The sequence below is a fragment of the Microcaecilia unicolor genome, chromosome 7 (genome assembly GCF_901765095.1).
Source record: "Microcaecilia unicolor chromosome 7, aMicUni1.1, whole genome shotgun sequence".
NCBI classification, from domain to species: domain Eukaryota; kingdom Metazoa; phylum Chordata; class Amphibia; order Gymnophiona; family Siphonopidae; genus Microcaecilia; species Microcaecilia unicolor.
This window is the reverse complement of record NC_044037.1, coordinates 172672849-172696312: the sequence shown is the minus strand read 5'-3', so window position 1 is coordinate 172696312 and position 23464 is coordinate 172672849. Positions and strand designations below refer to the sequence as shown.

At 45.0% G+C, this 23464-nt stretch overlaps 1 protein-coding gene across 1 annotated transcript in view; it reads left to right on the top strand.

Moving 5' to 3' along the window:
• Nucleotides 1-23464, top strand: part of FAM117B (family with sequence similarity 117 member B) — a 262157-nt gene that overhangs the window by 202486 nt on the left and 36207 nt on the right. The window contains exon 6 of the mRNA XM_030210480.1: nt 11837-12062. Within this exon, the coding sequence (XP_030066340.1) occupies nt 11837-12062 (226 nt within the window). The remainder of the gene's footprint in view (nt 1-11836; nt 12063-23464) is intronic.

Genomic DNA, 23464 nt, shown 5'->3' with positions numbered 1-23464 from the left:
AAAGGGATGATTCTGGGCTACTGGGATGGATGGGGCAGTAAGGAAGGGAAAGGCTGTTGCCAGGCTACTGGGATGGATGGGTGGGGCATGGAAAGGAAATGCTGATGCTGGGCTTCTGGGATGGATTGGGGGGGGGGGGGTTAAGGAAGGAGAAAGGCTGATGCAGGGCTGCGGGGATGGATGGGAGGTAAGGAAGGGAAATGCTGATGCTGGGGGGTAGGGAATGGAAACGTGGGGGAGAAAAGGGCTGATGTTGGACTACAGGGATGGATTGGGGGGGGGGGGGGGGTAGGGAAGGGAACGGTTGATGCTGGGCTACAGGGCAATTTCTAATTTTTGGTCCTTTATTCTATAATTGATGAGGGTTGGTTTGTGTTCTGCATGTGACTGTTGTAATCTGGCATGGGAAACCTGGTGTTAAGATAGAATATATATGTCGCTATCCAGCTTATAATCGAAAGTGATCGGCGGCCATCTTCCGACATAAATCGGGAGATGGCCGGTGATTTCTTAAAAGCGGTGAAATCGGTATAATCGAAAGCGGCATTTTTGACAGCATCGCCGCTTTCCCATTGCTTCGCCAGCGAAAGTTCAAGGGGGTGTGTCGGTAGATTAGCGAAGGCGGGACATGGGCGGGCATGGGCGTGGCTACCAGATGGCCGGCTTTCGCCGATAATGGAAAAAAAAAGCGGCGTTAAGCAGTATTTCGCCGGCTTTACTTAGTCCTTTTATTTTCACAACCAAGCCTCAAAAAGGTGCCCCAACTGACCAGATGACCACTGGAGGGAATGGGGTATGACCTCCCCATACTCCCCCAGTGGTCACCAATCCCCTTCCAAACTAAAAAAAAAAATAAAACTAAAAACCTTTTTTCCAGCCTGTATGCCAGCCTCAAATGCCATACCCACCTCCATGGCAGCAGAATGTGTTGTATCCTCCGACAGCCTTTCCCTGGTTGCGATGTGGCTCTGGGGTGAGTGTGACACCTTTTCTGTTAGGTTTCCTGCAGAGAGTCACATTAGCAATGCATTGTGGTGGGTGTAGGGTACTGGGCTCTACTCCCATGGTGCTTTTCCCCCCTGCTAACTGGGTCAGAGTGTGCCCTGTTTTGTTTCCTGTTGTAGTCCATGCGGTAGTGGCCATTTTTGTAAGCCAGTTTTAGTTCCCTTTCCTGTGTTACCCACGTTAGAGAACGTAGTTCTTACCTTGAATGGTGCTGAAAGAGGGCATTGTACAGCATTGTGCCAGCTCTGACCTACTGCTAATCTTAGTACCAGGGGACTCTTTGCCAGTGGGGCACAACCTCTGATCTGCAGTTAACTGTGAGTAAACGTGGTTATTTCAAGAAAGGACTTTTTCAGTTATACAGCAGCAATAAGTCCTAGAGGCTGTATGCAGGTCCCTGGAGCACTTTTAGTGGGTGCAGTACATTTGTGGGTAGTGGGTTTGGGGGGCTCAGCTCCCAAAGTAAGGGAGCTATGCACGTGGTGGGAGCTTTTCTGAAGTCCACCGCAGTGACCCCTAGGGTGGCTGGTTGGTGTCCTGGCATGTCAGGAGGACCAGTGCACTAAAAATGCTGGCTCCTTCCACGGCCAAATGCTTTGAATTTGGCCGGGGTTTGAGATGGCCGACATAACTTTCCATTATTGCTGAAAAACAAACCCGGCCATCTCAAACCCGGCGAACTCCACGGCATTTGGCCGGGCTAAACCGTATTATCGAAAAAAAAAGATGGCCGGCCATCTTTTTCTATAATACGGTTCCGGCCAGCTGTAGCGCTGCCGCCAACATAGATCGCTGGTGATCTATTTGGCCGACGACATTCGATTATGCCCCTCTATATCACTTATAAGGAGAAGTGGCCTTTGTTATTGTCCTATTTTAGAGATGCTTGATGAGAAGTGTTTTTCTTTTTTCTTTTCTTCCTCTCTTCTGTCCTTTACATTATTTTTGCAATTTGTATGCTGTTGTACTGTTACACTGAATTGTCTTCTGTTATTCTATTTTTAAATTTAATAAAAATACTACGACCTTAAAAAAAAAGAATATATTGAAATTAAATGGAAGTAAAATTAAATTCTCATTTCATTGGGACATATGGAGTCAAATCTTCACGTCGGGAGAGCGGTGACGTCACGTTGAGCAATGGCGGTATGAGAGAATAGCTCTGCATGCCAGCCTAGAAGCTTCATCATATATAACCGCTTGAAACGAATAAAACGAGAAGAAAACTTAAATAATTGTAGCGGAAGACCTACTGCGGGCAGAGATGTCTGGAAGAGAAGCGGCAGGGTCCCGCAAGTCTTTAAAAGACTTTACATATGTACCGCATCATAGTGCGGACAAGATGGCGCCGGTTGAAGAGCGGGGAAAATCAGCTACCGTCGGGGGCTTTGCTTCACCCGGTGAGAATACTGAGGAAAGAGAACTGTCTGCCAAAGACTTTTGGGCTCTCCTGGATGTGATCTGCTCCGATATTAAAGGAGTTCGTGAGGATTTTGCTACTTTAGCAGCGGACCTCCGCGGAGAGGTTACAGAGCTGGGCTGACGGATGGAAGATCTGGATGAACACGTGGAGGGCCAACAGGAAGCTATGAACACGGTAGAACATACATTGAAAGAACAGCAAGCGATATGTAGATCGTTGGAGGAAAAGATTGAAGATCTAGACAATCGGGGAAGGAGATCGAACATCCGCATTCGAGGGGTTCCAGAACAGGCAGAATATCTGGACTGTGAAAAGGTCACGCAGCAAATCGCGAGCATGTTGCTGTCTGAGGACGGACAAGAAGTGGCCCCTGAATCAATTAAAGTGGATCTGGCTCATAGAGTAATGGCGAGAATGAGAGCTAATACACCAAGAGACATTATTGCCTGTTTCTCAGATTATAAGGTAAAAGAAGCGATACTCAGTAAAGCGCGCAAGAAGGAAGCTCTGCAATGGGATACATTCTCTATTGAACTCTATCAAGACCTGGCCCCGGCCACACTAAAATGACGAGCAGAGATGAAGAATTTCACCAGATACCTGCGGGACAAAGGAATCGTATACAGATGGCAGCATCCATTCGCCCTGGCCTACAACCAAGAAGGAAAATGGAATCGGATTTTAAACATGGAGGAAGCGCGCGCCACATGGCCGGAGGTGGAGGCCCCCGTGGGGGGTACGGAAGAACACAGCAGTCTGGATTTGACATCTCGGCCGGCCCGACAGCGCTGGACAAGAGTGGCGAGAGGCAAAGGGCGCCTCACTAGACAGCAATCAGACAAGAAACTGGCACCCTCGCAGAACAATATGACTTGAATATTGGGACTGATGCAGTGGTAATATATAAGAATTGGATGTTGTTTTGGAGCGGGTGGGTAAGGATGCGAAAGGAATATGGTTATATATGAATATATGGGGAAGTTGTGTGCATTGTTTGGCATGTGGTTGGTCACCGTTCTCTATTCACCGAGGTGGGATAAAGTTGACCCATCGGTTAGATAGGGGGGGAGGAGGGGGGATGTGGGGGTAGTGGGGAAAAAGGGTATCTCAGAGGGGGTTTCCTCTTTTATATATGTGTTGGAGGCAGAGTCTCAGGAAGCTGAATAGGGAGGTTGATTGTAAACCCCCATGATAGAACTAACCTGTTTGTCCCTCAATGCAAGGGGCCTTAATACCCCCATAAAACGTAGGAGGCTATTCAGGGAGGCAAAGAGGGTGGGAGCGGACATACTGTTTGTACAAGAGACACATCTGCTGCCCTTTGATAGAGTGCTATGGCCCTATTTGTTTGCACTGCTGAAGAAAGTGGGCAATACTTATGTTGGGTCATGGTGCTCTATCGTCACCCTATGTCTCAGTTACGAATTAATGGTACATACACTGATTCATTTGAATTGTTTAGAGGTACTAGGCAGGGGTGTGCCTTGTCCCCGCTATTGTTCGCATTAGCTATGGAGCCACTGGCAATCTTGGTTAGACAAGATCCAGAGGTGCAGGGCATTCGAATAGGGCGGCAAGAAACTAAAATTATGCTTTATGCTGATGATGTCCTGCTTACACTTTCACAACCTGAATCCTCACTGAGAGCAGTGATGACGATACTTCAGGGGTATGGACAAATCGCAGGTCTCAAGATTAACACTCAAAAATCAGAACTCATGCCAATACAATGCTCTGCAGAGTTACAAGAGGAAATACAATCTCTCTTCCCTTTTCAATGGTCTCCTAAATTTATTAGATACAGTGGGGGAAATAAGTATTTGATCCCTTGCTGATTTTGTAAGTTTGCCCACTGACAAAGACATGAGCAGCCCATAATTGAAGGGTAGGTTATTGGTAACAGTGAGAGATAGCACATCACAAATTAAATCCGGAAAATCACATTGTGGAAAGTATATGAATTTATTTGCATTCTGCAGAGGGAAATAAGTATTTGATCCCTCTGGCAAACAAGACCTAATACTTGGTGGCAAAACCCTTGTTGGCAAGCACAGCGGTCAGACGTCTTCTGTAGTTGATGATGAGGTTTGCACACATGTCAGGAGGAATTTTGGTCCACTCCTCTTTGCAGATCATCTCTAAATCATTAAGAGTTCTGGGCTGTCGCTTGGCAACTCGCATCTTCAGCTCCCTCCATAAGTTTTCAATGGGATTAAGGTCTGGTGACTGGCTAGGCCACTCCATGACCCTAATGTGCTTCTTCCTGAGCCACTCCTTTGTTGCCTTGGCTGTATGTTTTGGGTCATTGTTGTGCTGGAAGACCCAGCCACGACCCATTTTTAAGGCCCTGGCGGAGGGAAGGAGGTTGTCACTCAGAATTGTACGGTACATGGCCCCATCCATTCTCCCATTGATGCGGTGAAGTAGTCCTGTGCCCTTAGCAGAGAAACACCCCCAAAACATAACATTTCCACCTCCATGCTTGACAGTGGGGACGGTGTTCTTTGGGTCATAGGCAGCATTTCTCTTCCTCCAAACACGGCGAGTTGAGTTCATGCCAAAGAGCTCAATTTTTGTCTCATCTAACCACAGCACCTTCTCCCAATCACTCTCGGCATCATCCAGGTGTTCACTGGCAAACTTCAGACGGGCCGTCACATGTGCCTTCCGGAGCAGGGGGACCTTGCGGGCACTGCAGGATTGCAATCCGTTATGTCGTAATGTGTTACCAATGGTTTTCATGGTGACAGTGGTCCCAGCTGCCTTGAGATCATTGACAAGTTCCCCCCTTGTAGTTGTAGGCTGATTTCTAACCTTCCTCATGATCAAGGATACCCCACGAGGTGAGATTTTGCGTGGAGCCCCAGATCTTTGTCGATTGACAGTCATTTTGTACTTCTTCCATTTTCTTACTATGGCACCAACAGTTGTCTCCTTCTCGCCCAGCGTCTTACTGATGGTTTTGTAGCCCATTCCAGCCTTGTGCAGGTGTATGATCTTGTCCCTGACATCCTTAGACAGCTCCTTGCTCTTGGCCATTTTGTAGAGGTTAGAGTCTGACTGATTCACTGAGTCTGTGGACAGGTGTCTTTCATACAGGTGACCATTGCCGACAGCTGTCTGTCATGCAGGTAACGAGTTGATTTGGAGCATCTACCTGGTCTGTAGGGGCCAGATCTCTTACTGGTTGGTGGGGGATCAAATACTTATTTCCCTCTGCAGAATGCAAATAAATTCATATACTTTCCACAATGTGATTTTCCGGATTTAATTTGTGATGTGCTATCTCTCACTGTTACCAATAACCTACCCTTCAATTATGGGCTGCTCATGTCTTTGTCAGTGGGCAAACTTACAAAATCAGCAAGGGATCAAATACTTATTTCCCCCACTGTATTTAGGGGTTAATTTAACACCAGATACGGGGGATTCATACCAAGAGAACTTTGTCCCTAAAATGCGGGAACTCCTGCAAGAATTAGAGAAATGGGGGGGGGGGGGGGGCTGCAGATGTCATGGATGGGCAGAATAGCAGCGGTAAAGATGACAATGCTTCCCAAGTTGCTTTACTTATTTATGGCGGTGCCTGTCTCTGTGCCACATAACTTCTTTCACACACTTAATAAGAAAATGTTCGCCTTTATTTGGCGCAAGAGGCCACCCCGAGTGAATCGCAGAATACTATATCAATTAAGAAAGGATGGGGGCATGGGGGTACCGAATTTGGGGCTTTATTACAGAGCTGCTCTGTTTCAAATGCTAGCCACGGTGCAGAGGGGTCCAAATAAGCTGTGGACCTATGCAGCGCAGTGGGGGTTGAAGGGGGTGCCGATATGGGCGGTGTCGTGGCTTCCCCTACAGTTGCTGAGGGGACTAATATCAGGATTGACGGGCCCAATGAGGGTGGTGCTAGAAGAATGGGCAAGATGTAGAGCAGCATGGTTCCCGGGGCGTAAATATCATCTGACTACGCCCATAATATATGCTACAGATTTTGTCCCTGGGAGGAGAGAAGGGATGTATGGGCACTGGTCAGCGGCTTCTCTGCGACTGTTGGGTCAGATATGGGAGGACGGGAAATGCCATTCGTTTGAAACTTTAAAAGAGGAATTTGGCTTGGGGGACAGAGACAGGTTTCATTATATGCAGATCAGAGACTTTGTGCAGAAGAAAGCCAGAGAAGATCTGTCTCTGGTGGCCACGGAGCTTGAAATGGCAATGAGATCTGGGGAAGGTAAAGGAGGGATTTCCCGAATTTATAGAGCTTTACTTCATAAGTCCCAACCATTAAAAATGTGTATTAATAAATGGGAGTCCCTATTGGGTTCTAAATATGAACCAGAAACTTGGAAAAGGATATTTAAACGACTACTGTCATTTTGTGTGGCTACCCCCTTATTGGAAAATGGATATAAAATGCTGTATCAATGGTATATGACTCCCAGTAGGCTGTCCCGTATGTTTAAAACGGGAAGGGCAAGTTGCTGGCATAATTGTGGGGCGGAAGGAACGTTGTGGCATATATGGTGGGAATGTCCGAGGATACAGCAGTTCTGGCAAGATTTACAGATGAGACTGCAGAATGGCCTGGGAGTTGAGGTTGTACTAACTCCTGGGCTGTGCTTGCTGAGCATCCCGTTAAGGGAGGGACATGGCTTACGTCATGGGCCCCTATCATACATAGTAACTGCAGCCAGGATTCTAATTGCAAGATATTGGAAGCAATCGGCGACTCCCACCGTGGATCAAGTATTGACTAAAGTGGACTATTGCTGTTTGATGGACAAACTTACAGCCCTAAGGCGAGGGGGCATGGTGAGATTTGCAAAAACATGGTGGTCCTATGTGGAATGGCGAGGATTAACGGGGTGACATATGTATAGTGAGGATGCTCTGTTGTAGGGGGAGTTGGATGTATACCTGAGATGCCTAGGGGGGGGGGAGGGGGGTGGAGAGAGGTTGTGGATTCATATATGAGAAAGTTTTGTGATAAATGTGTTCAGCTATATGGGATGTATGTAAAGAAAAAAGTTAATAAAAAGAATTATAAAAAAAATATCTTCACGTCATCTCTTTTGTAGAAGTTTTCATTTTTAAATACACAAATTGATTGTTCTGTTTTGAGGATGTTTCAGGAACAAGTGGTTTTATACGTTAAAAAAAAAAATATATATATAGATATATATTTGGTTTCATGCAGATTTGTTGAAACATAACTGAATGGGCTGCAATGCTGTCCATTGGTTGTCTGATAATTTGTTTTTGTGATGACATACTGTACCAAAACTGAAAACTCTTATTTGTTCTTTCTGGAAGATAACATCATGAGAGCAAGTGGATGAATATGTCTGAAATATTTAACAATATTAAGATTAGTATATATACCCAACCGGGCATTTAAGTGTCTGTCTTTTAATGATGCCGCATGTTCAGAAATCATAGCCATAAGTATAGACAGTTATTCAAACATTATCACATGCACACACCAGAGCAGGCATCCATACACACATTGCAAAAGTAAACAATAACTTCAACAAAGTACATCCAAAATTTGTTTATTTCCTCCTTTTCATCTTCCAAAATTCCAGACAGTAGATGTACAGATCAGTAGAACCTACGGCAGTCCAAAACAAGTAAAGTCAGAAACAGCACAGTTTATACCTAATTGTTTTGCCTTTGGGTTTAAGGTTTCAACAGTTTTTATTAATGAAGCACAAAAATGGTGTTTACATAATGTAAGTATCACTACAATCAATCAACACACATTACGATAATTGTGCGATATTACTCATCTCCATTAATCTTTTAACTTTATCCCCCCCTTTAAGTACTAATAGCTAACATTTATTCAACAGGGTCTATTAACAGCAATTTTCAACAACCCTTTCCCCCCCATCTCTTCCCTTCTACCAATTGGCATCATATGTTCAAATGCAATAACCCCCGAAATATAACCACTTTCAGGTGTCAGCTTTACATTCACAATCGAAAGCATTAAATTAAAATCAAACAAAAATGTGGGAACTTACTCCCCTCCGCGAGAGAGCCAGGGGGCCTGTGTTCTGATGGCCCTCCTACCCCTCCCCGGAAGATGTCTGTAACAGACTGGGAAAGGGCTAATATAACTCCAAATGGACTTCCCCCCCTATTGCCTTTGGGTTTAAAAAGCAATATTATGGACATGTAAAGTCTGGATAAATGAAATAAAACCATCAAAATTGTAATCAAATGCCATATGTAATACTTTGTAGCAATAATGAAACTGTGATGGAATATTCACATAGCAGACAGCCAACAGATTTATTGTGAGGTGAAGAAAGCTATTAGAGCTAAAAGAAAATCCTTCAGAAAATGGAAGAAGGAACCGACTGAAAATAATAAGAAACAGCATAAGGAATGTCAAGTCAAATGCAAAGTGACTTCGAAAAAAAGATTGCATTGGAGGCAAAAACACACAGTAAAATTTTTTTAGGTATATTAAAAGCAGGAAGCCGGCAAAAGAATCAGTTGGACCGCTAGATGACGGAGGAGTAAAAGGGGCAATCAGGGAAGACAAAGCTGTAGCGGAGAGATTAAATGAATTCTTTGCTTTGGTCTTCACCGAGGAAGATTTGGGTGGGATATTGGTGCCGGAAATGATATTCGAAGCTGACGAGTCTGAGAAACTTAATGAATTCTCTGTAAACCTGGAGGATGTAATGGGGTAGTTCTACAAACTGAAGAGTAGCAAATCTCGTGGACCGGATGGTGTTCATCCCAGAGTACTGATAGAACTGAAAAATGAGCTTGCGGAGCTATTGTTAGAAATATGTAATTTATCCTTAAAATCGAGCATGGTACCGGAAGATTGGGGGGGGGGGGGGTGGCCAATGTAACGCCGAATTTTAAACAAGGTTCCAGAGGAGATCCTGGAAATTATAGACCGGTGAGTCTGCCATCGGTGCCAGGCGAAATGGTAGAGACTATTATTAAGAACAAAATTACAGAGCATATTCAAAAGCATGGATTAATGAGACAAAGTCAACATGGATTTAGTGAAGGGAAATCTTGCCTCACCAATCTACTACATTTCTTTGAAGGGGCGAACAAACGTGGATAAAAGGGAGCCGGTTGCTATTGTGTATCTGGATTTTCAGAAGGCGTTTGACGAAGTACCTCATGAAAGACTCCAGAGGAAATTGGAAAGTCATGGGATAGGAGGTAGTGTTCTATTGTGGATTAAAAACTGGTTAAAAGAGAGAAAACAGAGAGTAGGGTTAAATGGTCAGTATTCTCAATGGAGAAGGGTAGTTAGTGGGGTTCCCCAGGGCTCTGTGCTGGGACCGCTGCTTTTTAACATATTTATAAATGACCTAGAGATGGGAGTAACTAGTGAGGTAATTAAATTTGCTGATGACACAAAGTTATTCAAAGTCGTTAAATCGCGGGAGGATTGTGAAAAATGACAAGAGACTGGGCATCTAAATGACAGATGACGTTTAATGTGAGCAAGTGGAAAGTGATGTATGTGGGACAGAGGAACCCGAATTATAGCTACGTCATGCAGGGTTCCATGTTGGGAGTCACGGACCAAGAAAAGGATCTAGGTGTCGTCGTTGATGATACGTTGAAACCTTCTGCTCAGTGTGCTGCTGCGGCTAAGAAAGCAAATAGAATGTTAGGTATTATTAGGAAAGGAATGGAAAACAAAAATGAGGATGTTATAATGCCTTTGTATCGCTCCATTGTGTTCAATTCTGGTCGCTGCATCTCAAAAAAGATATAGTGGAATTAGAAAAGGTGCAGAGAAGGGCGATGAAAATGATAAAGGGGATGGGACGACTTCCCTATGAAGAAAGGCTAAAGCAGCTAGGGCTCTTCAGCTTGGAGAAAAGGTGGCTGAGGGGAGATATGATAGAGGTCTATAAAATAATGAGTGGAGTTGAACAGGTAGATGTGAAGCGTTTGTTCACGCTTTCCAAAAATACTAGGACTAGGGGGCATGCGATGAAGCTACAATGTAGTAACTTTAAAACGAATCGGAGAAAATTTTTCTTCACTCAGTGTAATGAAACTCTGGAATTCATTGCCAGAGAATGTGGTAAAGGCGGTTAGCTTAGCGGAGTTTAAAAAAGGTTTGGATGGCTTCCTATAGGAAAAGTCCATAGACCGTTATTAAATGGGCTTGTGGAAAATCCACTATTTCTGGGATAAGCAGTATAAAATGTTTTGTACATTTTTGGGATCTTTCCAGGTATTTGTGACCTGGATTGGCCACTGTTGGAAACAGGATGCTGGGCTCGATGGACCTTTGGTCTTTCCCAGTTTGGCAATACTTATTTACTTATGAAAGTAATTAACTTTTGTTGTGCTGCTTTCATTTACAACCAAACAAGCTTTAAGTAGAAATAAATATACACAACAGAACTGGCACATCTAGACTTGACTCTAGACTTCTGTATAAAGGTAGCACTTCCCTCATTATTCAATACCTCTCTTTTAAATAGTAGTAATAAAAAAAATCAAGTGCATTTTCATAATATACCACTTTATTGCACATAACAAAAGGAGCAAGTTCCCACATACCATCTTTCTCTTTTGATTTAGGCACAGAAAAAAAAAAGATTTTAACTGCTCCCAGGTTTCAGCCTAATTAAGGTTTAAAACAGCCTTTGTAGTTACTACTACTACTACTACTACTATTTAGCATTTCTATAGCGCTACAAGGCGTACGCAGCGCTGCACAAACATAGAAGAAAGACAGTACCTGCTCAAAGAGCTTACAATCTAATAGACAAAAAATAAAGTAATCAAATCAATGTGTAAAGGAAGGAGGAGAGGAGGTTACAAGTGGTTATAAGTTAAAAATAAAAACACTGCTGAATGTTGAGCACTTGATTCTCAGAACATAATCGCTGTTTTGGTGGCTCTTTACTAGGTGAAAAAATCTCAGCCCTAGTTCAATGCGTGCTAGGGTGTCCCTATAACCAGTCCCTCAAAATGACACGATGATTACAATTTAGAACTAATTACTACTCTAACCGATGAAAGGTTATTCCTTTGTGATACTTCCTCTGTGTACATGCATATGCTGCAAAAGCCGGCATATTTCTAACTATAACTGAGATAAAATAACAACAACAATGTGGATATAGCAGCTGATAATTTTTGTTCTGACTTGTATGGTGGCTGCGGGGGGGGGGGGGGGGGGGGGGTGGTTGTTTCTTCACCTTTTGATGTCATGCCGGCTTCTGTTTTCTAGTGATTTCGCTTTGAGATCTTGAAGTTTGAAGTGTCACCCTGTGCCATCTGTTACTTAACTAAGTTGGAAGCAACCTTAAAAGAAACTGCTTGCTTTGTGAAGTAATACTTTCTAATAGGCTTGTGCAGGTGAAAGGGTACATGATGCTTTTTTTTTTCCTCTAACAGCCACAAGATATCCCAGATGGGCATCGTGCTCCTCCTCCATTAGTACAACGCAGCAGCAGCACTCGTAGCATCGACACCCAAACACCAGGTGGAGCAGACAGAGACAGCAACAACAGTAGTCGATCTCAGTCTATTTCTCCAGCTTCATTCCTTACCATTTCAAATGAGGGCAGCGAGGAAAGCCCATGCTCTGCTGATGACCACCTCGCTGACCCCAGAGATAAAGGTACTGCACAAAGCATTCAAGCTTTTATTCTACTCTGTGTAGCTTGGAAATCACTAGTTACATGAGTCCTTCCTTAAAATTTTGTGTCCCTTGTTCCACAGATTTTACACTTTGAGGGAGGATGGAGTTTTGGGATGGATGATCTGTCTCCAGTACACCTTAAGGCAGGACATTAAAACCTTTATCTGCAGAAAGGAGTTGCTAGTTAATCAGATATGCCAGTTATTTGAAAGCTGTCTGCTTCCTCTTCCAGCCTTCCTCTCCCAAGCAGCAGTATGCAGTGGAGGGAGTAAGACCTGTTGTGGAGGTGGCCAGAGCACAGCATAGAACAAGCCAAAGAAAAAGAGCTATTTTCTAACATGATATTTACTATTTCTTCAGTGGGGTTATTTTGTTGAAGCAATAAAAAAAGAGGAAGAAGAGTGCCAATAGTCATCGGGCAAAGTGAACAGCACACTTGGCACAGGGGGTTTCCCCTTCATTAACACACCTGACCTGGCCAATTAATGCACATTAAGAGCAACTAACAACAAAAGCAGTCTACTCATTGCACTCTTTTCCTAAGTCCATATCCTATCCCCCTCCCCCCTTACCATTCTCTGTTTATGTCCCCCAGTCCTTGGTTACCCACAAATATTTGTTGTTGTCGTCGTCGTCGTCGTCCCCCCCCCCCCCCCCCCCGCCATAACTTCTTTCCGGTAAACACCCTCCTCCAGCTGAATGCCAACCACTTTTGTTTCCAACCGCCATCCTATCGTTATCAACCAGTTCAAACTGGCCCTCATTCCAGTTATTTACACCTCTCCCTTAATATTTTCTGCAGAAGCTTGTTGGCCTCTGGAACAGCTGTTCTGTTTTCTTCCATCGTCACCTGGCGCTTCAGTGAATTTGAACTCCACAGTGCTCTCTAATTCCTTCACTGCTTTTTCAGTCTTGTGAAAAATGTGTGGGAGTTTGGAAAGTACATGGTTCAAACTCAGATAGCTCCATGGCACAGATAGAAAATAGAATTGTTATGTATGTAGTGCTAGCAGCAAGTCTTGGGACATGCTGGGGGAAGAGGCAGGGAGCAACACTTACAATAGAGCCACACAACATAAGCTGGGGCTGCCGCTGGCCCTGAGCTTAGCAATGAACCCCACTTATCTAGCCCCTCCTCTTGCCTTTGGAGTTTAGACACCCAGATTTCATTGATGGTGTGTTAAAGCACATCACTGTATTTATATTTAACTGGGTGTTAGTTATTTTAATGGTATACTTGAATTGTAAACAGATATGATGCCTGCAAATGATGGTATATAAGGTTTTTTTTTTAATTTTATTTTTTTATTATTTAAACAATATACAAGTTATAATAACAACACACTTGTGGAAACACAGAGATCATATAAAGGAAAATAAACACCTGGACCCACAGGTCTCAAACAAAGAATATTATAGCAATCTTATCTCTTTCTCAGACCTCAATCTTCAAAGGGGGGAAAGGTGGTGAAAATCATATAGGAGAGATTAATAAAAGGAAACATTGTCTATTTGTCAGTGGCATTACTTCTGATAGGTATATAAGGTTTTACAATAAACATAAATATAATTGTTGATATACACCATAGATTATATAAAATATACATTGCAGGGGTGCAGTAAAATGAGAAATAGTTACAATGATTCAAAAATATAAAAATATAAAAATATACATCCATAAAAATCCAAAATCGATTCATATAAAACCAATGCTAAAGAAATTAGCTTTTTACCTGCTTAAATGCATATGATCTTTCTTTGTTCATAAAACTTGATGGCGTTCATTCCATAATTTTGAGGCAGTCGCTGAAAAAGCTGGTGCTTTAACTTGTGCAGGGTGAATGCCAACAAAGGAACATTTAAATAGCTTAGGGCTCCTTTTACTAAGCTGTGGGGGAAAAGGGCCTGCTGGCGACAGGGGATCTTTTTTCCTGTGTGCCAGGGCCCTTTTCCCCCGCATCCAGTAAACCCCCCCCCCCCCCCCCCAAAAAAAAAAATGGCCACGCAGTGAGAACTCACTGCGTGGCCATGTGACAGTGAGCCCTTACCTCCACCATTGAGGATGCAATAAAGGCTCTGGTGCTAACTCGGCAGTAACCGGGCAGCGCGCAGCAGTGTACGATTACTGCTGGTTTACCACCGTCTAGCCATTTCCAGAGGTTTTCTTTTTCCCCCGGGAATGGCGTGCACTCGGGGCGGGACTACCGCTGGTGGCTACTTGGGCCGGCAGTAGTCCCAAAAGAGAGAGTGGTAAGCTCGATTTGGGCTTACCGTCACTCTGTAAAAGGGCCTCTTAGCTTGTAGGATAACATTTTAAACTGAATTCTAAACAGTATTAAGATCAGTTCAGTTCCTGTAACATTAGTGAAACATATAACAAGAAACCTGTCGAGAGAAAGACAACCTATACACTGCCCTACAGGTTTCAAAAATTGATTTCTGCCATAATGAGGGAAAAAAGAACAAGGGAAGAAATTCTAGGGTACCCTAATTGGGCACAGAGAGGAGTTTAAGAATTTATATGCCTATTAAAAAGCAAAGCACACTTGTGGATTAAAAATCAAAATAGTTAATTGAAATGCTTTTGGATATTTAACATCTGTGCCCTCTATATAGCCCCATCAAATTCTCCCTGATTTGACCCTGAATAATTTATAGGAGGTACAGAGCCGGCAGATGTGGTGATCTGCCAGCTCTTGTAGACACTGCCACGTCAGTTAGCAGGCTTGCGCATGTAGGCCTGCCCTGCTGCTCAAGCCAACTTGTACCCAAGGCTCCAGTGTCTCCGCCCCCCTCAGATGTGCTTTGTATGTGAAGAAAGAAAACTACCTTTTTTTTCATCAGAAGTGTTAGATTCAGCTTAGGCAATTGTTCCCTCTCCTCTTTCTCAGCACACTTATCGTTTCCATGCTGGCCAGGAGCTCCAGTGCCAGGTCTGATCTCTCTGTTCTTCTCCTGACCTCCCTCTACCACTCACATGTTCCTTGCATATCTTCCCATCACCACCTACTCAATTTCCCACTCTTTCATCAATCCCTCCCGTTCCTACATTTATCCATAACAGATACCTCTCCAGTTGCCCCATCTAAGCACTATGGCTGCTGTAGCACCTCTCTTCCTGCCCTTTTCTGTATCCCCTTTCCTTTCCTATTATTTCTTTCTCTGTAGCATTACTGTGCTGTTTCCAGATGTTCTTACACAAGTATTTTTCTTTAATCTGTCCCATCATAGATCTTGTATTTGCATTGGTTCCATTTTGCTGCATTTCCTACAGCTTGTGGCATAATAGCAGTATATTATTTCCCAATCATCTTCAGGAGTTTATCTAGCAGTTTTTATTACTCCTAACTTTTTCATTAAATCCCTTGATTTATCTCTTGCTGCAGTCGGCCCATGAACACATTCACCATAGCCTACTGCTGCACCAGGGATGTTATCTTTTATGATTTTGAACTATTGCTGCCACTACCTTTAGCTCTAGAGTATAACATAGGGGTGAGCACCTTTTTCATTTTGGGCAATGTGCGAAGAGTATCTATCCTTTTTCTTTCCTACCATACGTCTATTTTAGTGCCACCTCGCTGAGATTTGGTATAGATCTCATACAATGGGGTCATGAAGTTGTAGCGTGTAATCGAGTCTTTATTATGATTGCTCTGTTTGTAATGCTTTGATTACCATTTCCTGTAGGTTTCAATTTCCCTAGGATTTGTTGTTTTCTGTGAGGTTTGTTTGACCTCTTCAGTTCACATTTTACCAGCTTTGATTGCTAAGAAGGTTAAGTTTACATGTCACAGATATATTTATGGCCTCCGTTTAAGACAATCTTTTCTTCTTGTATTCAGATTTTTTTTTCCATTTTAGGGATGCCTTTATGTGTTTGAAACAAAGACCAAAAGAGAGTACAATACAATGAGCAGTATTTATTTATTTAATACATTTGATATACTGCCTTTCTACATCAAAAATCAAAACTAAGTGGTTTACAATAATGGTTCAGTTTACATATCAAATAAAAATGTTTTTAGGGTTTTTAGAGGTACCAAGGGTATTGACTCAAACCCCCTTCCTCCCCCCCCCCCCCCAAAAAAAAAAAAACAGTGCAGCTCACCAGCAAGGTCTCAGAGTTATTTGCCCACTAGTAAAAGAGGCCCGTTTCCAACAAAAAGGAAACGGGCACTAGCAAGCTTCCACGCCCTCCCTACCTGCCTCCCTCCCTCTCCTCCGAATTCCAGACACCCCACCCTCTCCGAGTTCCAGGACCCGCCTCTCCTCCTCCTCCTCCCCTCTTGTCTCAGGACCCTCTCCTCCCCCCTTCTCGTCTCAGGACCTCCCCTCCCTCCAGTCCGACGGCCCTACTCCCGTCCAAATTCCGCGCCCCCACTCTCCTCCGATTTCCGCCGCCCAGCGCCTCCCTCCCTCTGTCTCTGTGGCCTCCCAAGTGCAAGGAGGACGTGTGCGGGTTCCCCAGCCCTTTGTAAGTGGCAGCTGTTCTTTAAAACGTTTTACCTCCTGCTCCGCCAGCAACAGTGAAGTCCAGCACGCACGGATGCCGCTTCAGACTGCCTTTGCTTTCACTTCTGTTTCAGCTGTTCCTCTGGTCCCGCCCTTCCGCAAACAGGAAATGAGGGCAGAACCAGAGGAACAGCTGAAACAGAAGCGAAAGCAAAGGCAGTCTGAAGCAGAGTCCGTGCATGCTGGACTTCACTGTTGCCGGCGGAGCAGGAGATAAAACGTTTTAAACAGCTGGCACTTACGAAGGGCTGGGGCGCCCGCACACGTCCTCCTTGCACTTGGAGGCCACAGAGACAGAGGGAGGGAGGTGCTGGGCGCCGGAAATCGGAGGAGAAGGGGATGCAGAAATCGGAGGAGAGGGGGGCGTGGGACTGGAGTAGGCAAGTGGAACTCGGGCGGACGGGAGTGGAAGGAGGAAGGGAGGGGGGTAGGGGGTCATGGACCTCGGGGGGGGGGGGGGAGCATTTGTTTACTCACCTCCGGTGGCTGCTGCTGGGTTCCCTTCCCTCTCACTTCCTGTGATGTCATCCCCAGGGCGGACCAATGGGAACTGTGTTACGAACCCAGGCAGCCAGACGGAGGTGTAAATTCTTATATAGGATTATGTTTTGACATTAAGTTTGCATCTGGGCGCCAAAGAATTAAAACTAGATTGCTCGTAAAACCTTAAAACACCAATAGAAACAAAAGAAAATGAAAGGGACAAAGAGGAAAGAAAGAAGAGAAGAAAGAAGGGGGAAGGGAGGGGAGAATGGAAAAGCCCAAAACAATAAGAACAAAAAAAGGGAATTATGAAATCATACGCCAAAGCAAATATCGTGACTTTAAAAACCAAGGACCCTGTTTACTAAGGTGCGTTAGTGTTTTTAGCGCACCTATATTTAGCACTCACACTAACCATGTAGGTGCCTATAGGGATATTATAGGCATGAACATGGTTAACGCATGTTAAAAATGTTAACGCACCTATAATGCTGCTTAGTAAACAGGGCCCCAAATTACTATCTTTGTACCTTAAAATAGCTATTCTACATGCTGTTTTACATTCTTTAATATATAATTTTTCAATTTGTATTTTATATTTCTTACCTTTTCATTATTTTTTATTCTATAATTTTTAGGGCGTCATTTCGATTAAAATTTGTAATCACTTTTAATCGTGCGGTTAAAGGTATTTCCCCCACCCCATTGTATTGTTTGTGATTCTGGGCAGTGGAGGGTTAAGTGATTGCCCAGAGTCTCGAGTCTCAAGGAGCTGCAGTGGAGGAGAGGGGGGATGAGGGAGAAGGAAATACTATTAATCAAGATTAAAATTTTAATCGAAATGCATCCCTAATTTAAATGTAATTTTTTGTGCATCCTAAGTGAAAAATTTGTGAAAATTTACATTTATCCAATACAACCTGGTCAGAAATTTGTGGCGATGAACATCAACGGTAGTTTTTACGAAAGTATATATCTAGTACTTTCTATTGTGCAGGATATCTACTATAATAAAACGCAACCTCAACGTTCTGAGGACACTGACGTCACTGAAGTCAGTCAGACTCCCAGAACGGTTTGTGGATTCATGGTGGTGAAGCCACCCCACTGACCCGTGCCCCGCCCTCGAGTCAAACGTCATGACGTCGAGGGCAGGAAAAAAAAGTCAACTAAACAAACGGATCGCACCCACGCAGGGGGAGGAGGAGTAGGGAAACACGCGGAGCGTGTTTCCCTACTCCTCCCCCTGCCGACCCACCCGCAGAAAGGGGGCGCACCTCCAAAGTTCCGGAGTGCAAATGACTCCGGAGACCACTGTTCCCACATCCAACACCCCCCCCCCCCCCGCCCGTGCACCAAACCTCAAAACGTTCAAGCTGTTCCCACATCCAACACCCCCCCTCCCCGCGCACCAAACCTCAAAAAATTCAAGCCCCGCCCACAGATTCGTAGACCCCCCCCCCAAAGCTGCAGCTCAAAACAAGGACCTCCAACACCCCCCCCCCCCCTCCCGCAACAACCCCCTCCTAAGCCACCCACCTTCGCATTGGTTTGCCGGCGGGGGACCCGAAACCCCGCCAGCACAAGTCCTGTCTGCTCACTACGGCGTCATCTTCGGCGTTCCTAGCCTGTGCATGCAGGGCTTCTGTGCGTCTGACGTCCTGCACGTGCAGGACGTCAGACGCACAGATCTCCGCCCTGCACAGGCTACCAACGCCGAAGATGACACCGTAGTCAGCACACAGGACTTGTGTTGGCGGGGTTCCGGGTCCCCCGCCGGCAAACCAACGCGAAGGTGGGTGCGATGGGCACGGTGGGTGGGATGGCTGCAGCCGGGTGCATCGCTGTGGGTGGGATGGCGCTGGGAGGGGGGCATCGCACCTGACAGGCAGCTGCAAAATGAAAATGACACTAACCAGGGTAACAGTCACAAGTGCAGCGACGAATGGAAGGGGGGGGGGGGGGCAATTAATTCACATACCTGAGAATTGGAAACCAAACTGTTTAGGCTAAACACACACACACACACACAGTTTGGCTCACTGAAGCTCTGTGTCACACACAGACACACTCTCTCTCTCTCACACACACACAGTCTTTCACACTGTGAGTCACTGTCACACACACTCTCTCTCACACACACACACACACACACACACAGTTTGGCTCACTGAAGCTCTGTGTCACACACAGACACACTCTCTCTCTCACACACACACAGTCTTTCACACTCTGTGAGTCACTGTCACACACACTCTCTCTCACACACACACATACACACACTCAGAAAACAAAACACACAAAAAACATGGAGCATCATCTACATTATACAAACTAAAAATACATTCCTTCTGATTACAACTACAACACTTTTATAACAACTATTTCATAACAAAAAAAACCTCACAAACAACCTTGCTAGCGCCCGTTTCCTTTCAAACAGAAACGGGCCTTTTTTACTAGTTTATTTATAAAAGTACGTAAGTATTGCCATACTGGGACAGACCGAGGGACCATCAAGCCCATCATCCTGTTTCCAACAGTGGCCAATCCAGGTCACAAGTACCTGGCAAGATCCCAAAACAGTACAATATATTTTATGCTGCTTATTCTAGAAATAAGCAGTGGATTTTCCCAAAGTCCATTTTAATAATGATCTATGGACATTTCCTTTAGGAAGCTGGCCAGACCTTTTTAAAACCCCGCTCAGCTAACTGCTTTTACCACATTCTTTGGCAACGAATTCCAGAGTTTAATTATACGTTGAGTGAAGAAATATTTTCTCTGATTTGTTTTAAATTTACTGCTTTCTAGCTTCATTGCATGGCCCCTAGTCCTAGTATTTTTGGAAAGAGTGAACATGCCATTCACGTCTACCCGTTCCACTCCACTCATTATTTTATAGACCTCTATCGTATCTCCTCTCCGATATCTTTTCTCCAAGCTGAAGAGCCCTAGTTGCTTTAGCCTTTCCTCATAGGGAAGTCGACCCTTCCCCTTTATCATTTTCATCACCCTTCTCTGTACCTTTTCTAATCCCACTATATCTTTTTTGAGATGCAGTGACCAGAATTGAACAATATTCGAGGTGCGGTCTAGAGAGCTGCACGGGAACGGGGTTCGCGGGGAACCCGCGGGATTCCCGCGGGGACGGAGGCAGTACCTGCGGGGTTCCCGCGGGGATGGAAGCAGCTCTGCGGGGGTCCCGTGGGGACGGAGGCAGTTCCTGCGGGGTTCCCGCGGGGATGGAAGCAGTTCTGCGGTCTTCTCATAGAAGTGTAAGCTGCACCTGCACCAGCCTCTCATCTACCGAATACCAATTTCTTTGAGTGCTGTCTTCTCCTCCTCCTCTTCTTCTTTGCTTTAACAGCACAAATGTGGAAAGTCTTCCATTAAGGAGGTGGTAGAGTCACAAATGATGACGGAATTCAAAAAGGCGTGGGATGAACACAGAGGATCTCTAATTAGAAAATGGACGTTATATAAAACCTAACCTTAAATGGCTGCATGTGTGTGGATGTGTCAAGTGACGCTTAGATGGTGACTCTGGCTGTGATGAACTAGGGCTGATACCAGGCAGACTTGTATGGTCTGTGGCTCATACATGGCAATCTGGTTTAGGATGGGCTGGAAAGGGCTTAGACAGCAACTTCAGTGGCTGGAACATGAGGACAGTGCTGGACAGACTTTTACGGTCTGTGTCCCACAAGTGAGAAGACGAATAGACTGGAGTGGGCTTCAACGGCAACTCCAGTAGTTGGAACATAAGGATAGGGCCAGATAGACTTCTGTGGTCTTTGTTCCAGAAACATGAAAGAAAGACCATAATCAAGTATATAATATCACACTCGTTGATTTAATGATGAATTGATTATGACTGTGACTATTGGCAGAGTGGATGGACCGTTCAGGTCTATTTGCTGTCACTTACTATGTTACTATTAATCCTCTTTGCTACCAGGCTGGTGCACAGACCTCAGCTCTGACACAGGCACGAGAATCGGATGTCACCTGACCTACTGGCACGTGCATGTGGCGACCTCTCAGCACACAGTGCAAGTGAATCGGAGACAAGTCTTACATGTGCGCACCAGAGTGTTCCAACTTCCGTTCCTTCCATGCCTACAGTGCTGTGGCTCAAATCCAGAGAGAGACTGAGGGAGCTGACTGGAATTTTCTTTTATGTACCATTAAATTCTTACGGGGATGGGTGGGGATGGGTTAAATTCTTGCGGGGACGGGTGGGGATGGGTTGGGATGGGTTAAATTTTTGCGGGGATGGGTGGGGATGGGTAAGATTCCAGTGGGGACAGATGGGGACGGGTAAGATTCCAGTGGGGATGGGCGGGGATGGGTAAGATTTCTGTCCCCGTGCAACTCTCTAGTGCGGTCACACCATGGAGTGATACAAAGGCATTATAACATCCTCATTTTTGTTTTCCATTTCTTTCTTAATAATACATAAGATTCTATTTGCTTTCTTAGCCACCGTCACGCACTGAGCAGAGGGTTTCAACGTATCATCAATGATGACGCCTAGATCCCTTTCCTTGTCATTGACTCCTAATGTGAAACCGTGCATCACTTAGCTATAGTTTGGGTTCCTCTTTCCCACGTGCATCACTTTGCACTTGCTCACATTAAACATCATCTGCCATTTGGATGCCTAGTCTTGTAAGGTCCTCTTGTGGTTTAACAACTTCGAATAACTTTGTGTCGTCAGCAAATTTAATTATCTCACTAGTTACTCCCATCTCTAGATCATTTATAAATAGGTTAAAAAGCAGCGGTCCCAGCACAGACCCCCGGGCAACCCCACTATCTACCCTTCTCCAATGAGAATACTGACCATTTAACCCTTCTGTCTGTTTTCTATCTTTTAACCAGTTTTTAATCCACAATAGAACACTACCTCCTATCCCATGACTCTCCAGTTTCCTCTGGAGTCTTTCATGAGGTACTTTGTCAAATGCTTTTTGAAAATCCAGATTCACAATATTGACTGGCTCACTTTTATCCACATGTTCACCTTTTCAAAGAAATGTAATAGATTGGTGAGGCAAGATTTCCCTTCACTAAATCCATGTTGGCTTTGTCTCATTAATCCACTAGTAAAAAAGGCCCGTTTCGTACAGAAATTAAACGGGCGCTAGCAAAGTTTTCCTCGGAGTGTGTATGTTTGAGAGAGTGAGTGTGTGACAGAGAGTGAATGTGTGCGCGTGTGTGTGTGTGTGACAGAGGGAGAGTGAGACTGGGTGCGAGTGTGTGTGTGAGAATGAGAGTATGTGCCAGGGTCCCCCCCCCCCGGTCTGTCTCCCAGTTGCAGTTGCAGGGGGGGTTCCCCCCTCCCTGCCAGTTCCAGGGGGGGTTCCCCCCGTCCCTTTTTCCCAGTTGCAGGGTCCCCCCTCCCAGTTGCAGGGTCTGTGTCCCCTCTCCTTTTGTCCTCAATTTAAAAACGACAATGTGAAGCAGCAGCTCCAAGGTTTGCTTGTTTGTGAGTGTATAGCAATGACGGCTGCGTGGGGGAGTTGAAACAGAGATTAACCAATGGGCTTCCTTCCTTTACCGTACACTTGGTTGGGTCACTTCCACTCCTGTGTATTAAACGTCCTGAAGCATGTCATAGATTTGCTTCTTTTGTTTTCAGTGAATGGGATGACGGCTGCGCTGGAGTCGTAGCCAGTGCTGTTTCCTCCCCCCTCCCCCCGCTTCCGAGTCGCCAGTGGTCCTCGACCCCGAGCCCCCACCCGCCTCCTGCACATTGGACACTCGCCACAGCCATTTGCTCGCCGTGTTGCCGCCCTCCCTCTTCGTCCTGTGCGAGAGTGTGAACCTGGCCTCTCTCCTGCTTTCGGCTACTGATTGGGTCCTTGAATGTGCTCCGCCCTCAACGTCATTACGTTTGACACGAGGGCGGGGCCCACATCTGCTGCTACAGAGCTTCGAACAAACGAACTGGCTTCATTGACGTCAGTGGTCAATGGAACATTGAGAGTGCTTTTTATGTGCAGATGGGGTGTGGCCTAGGGCGCAGATGGGCGTGGCTGAGTGCGGGAGTCCGAATAGCCTAGGTCAGGAGCCACAGTTGGAGAGAGGTGAGCTTCAGAACGTCTGAGGGGGATTCAGAATGTCTGAGGGGGATTTTATTTATATAGATGCTTTTCAATATGCTCTGTAATTTTGCTCTTTATAATAGTCTGCCATTTTGCCCGGCACCGAAGTCAGGCTCTCATTGGTCTATAATTTCCCGGATCACCTCTGGAGTCTTAAAAAAAAAAAAATCGTCATTACATTGGCCACCCTCCGATCTTCTGGTACCATGCTTGATTTTAAATATAAATTACATATTGCTAACAATAGTTCTGAATGTGAAGAATAGTTGA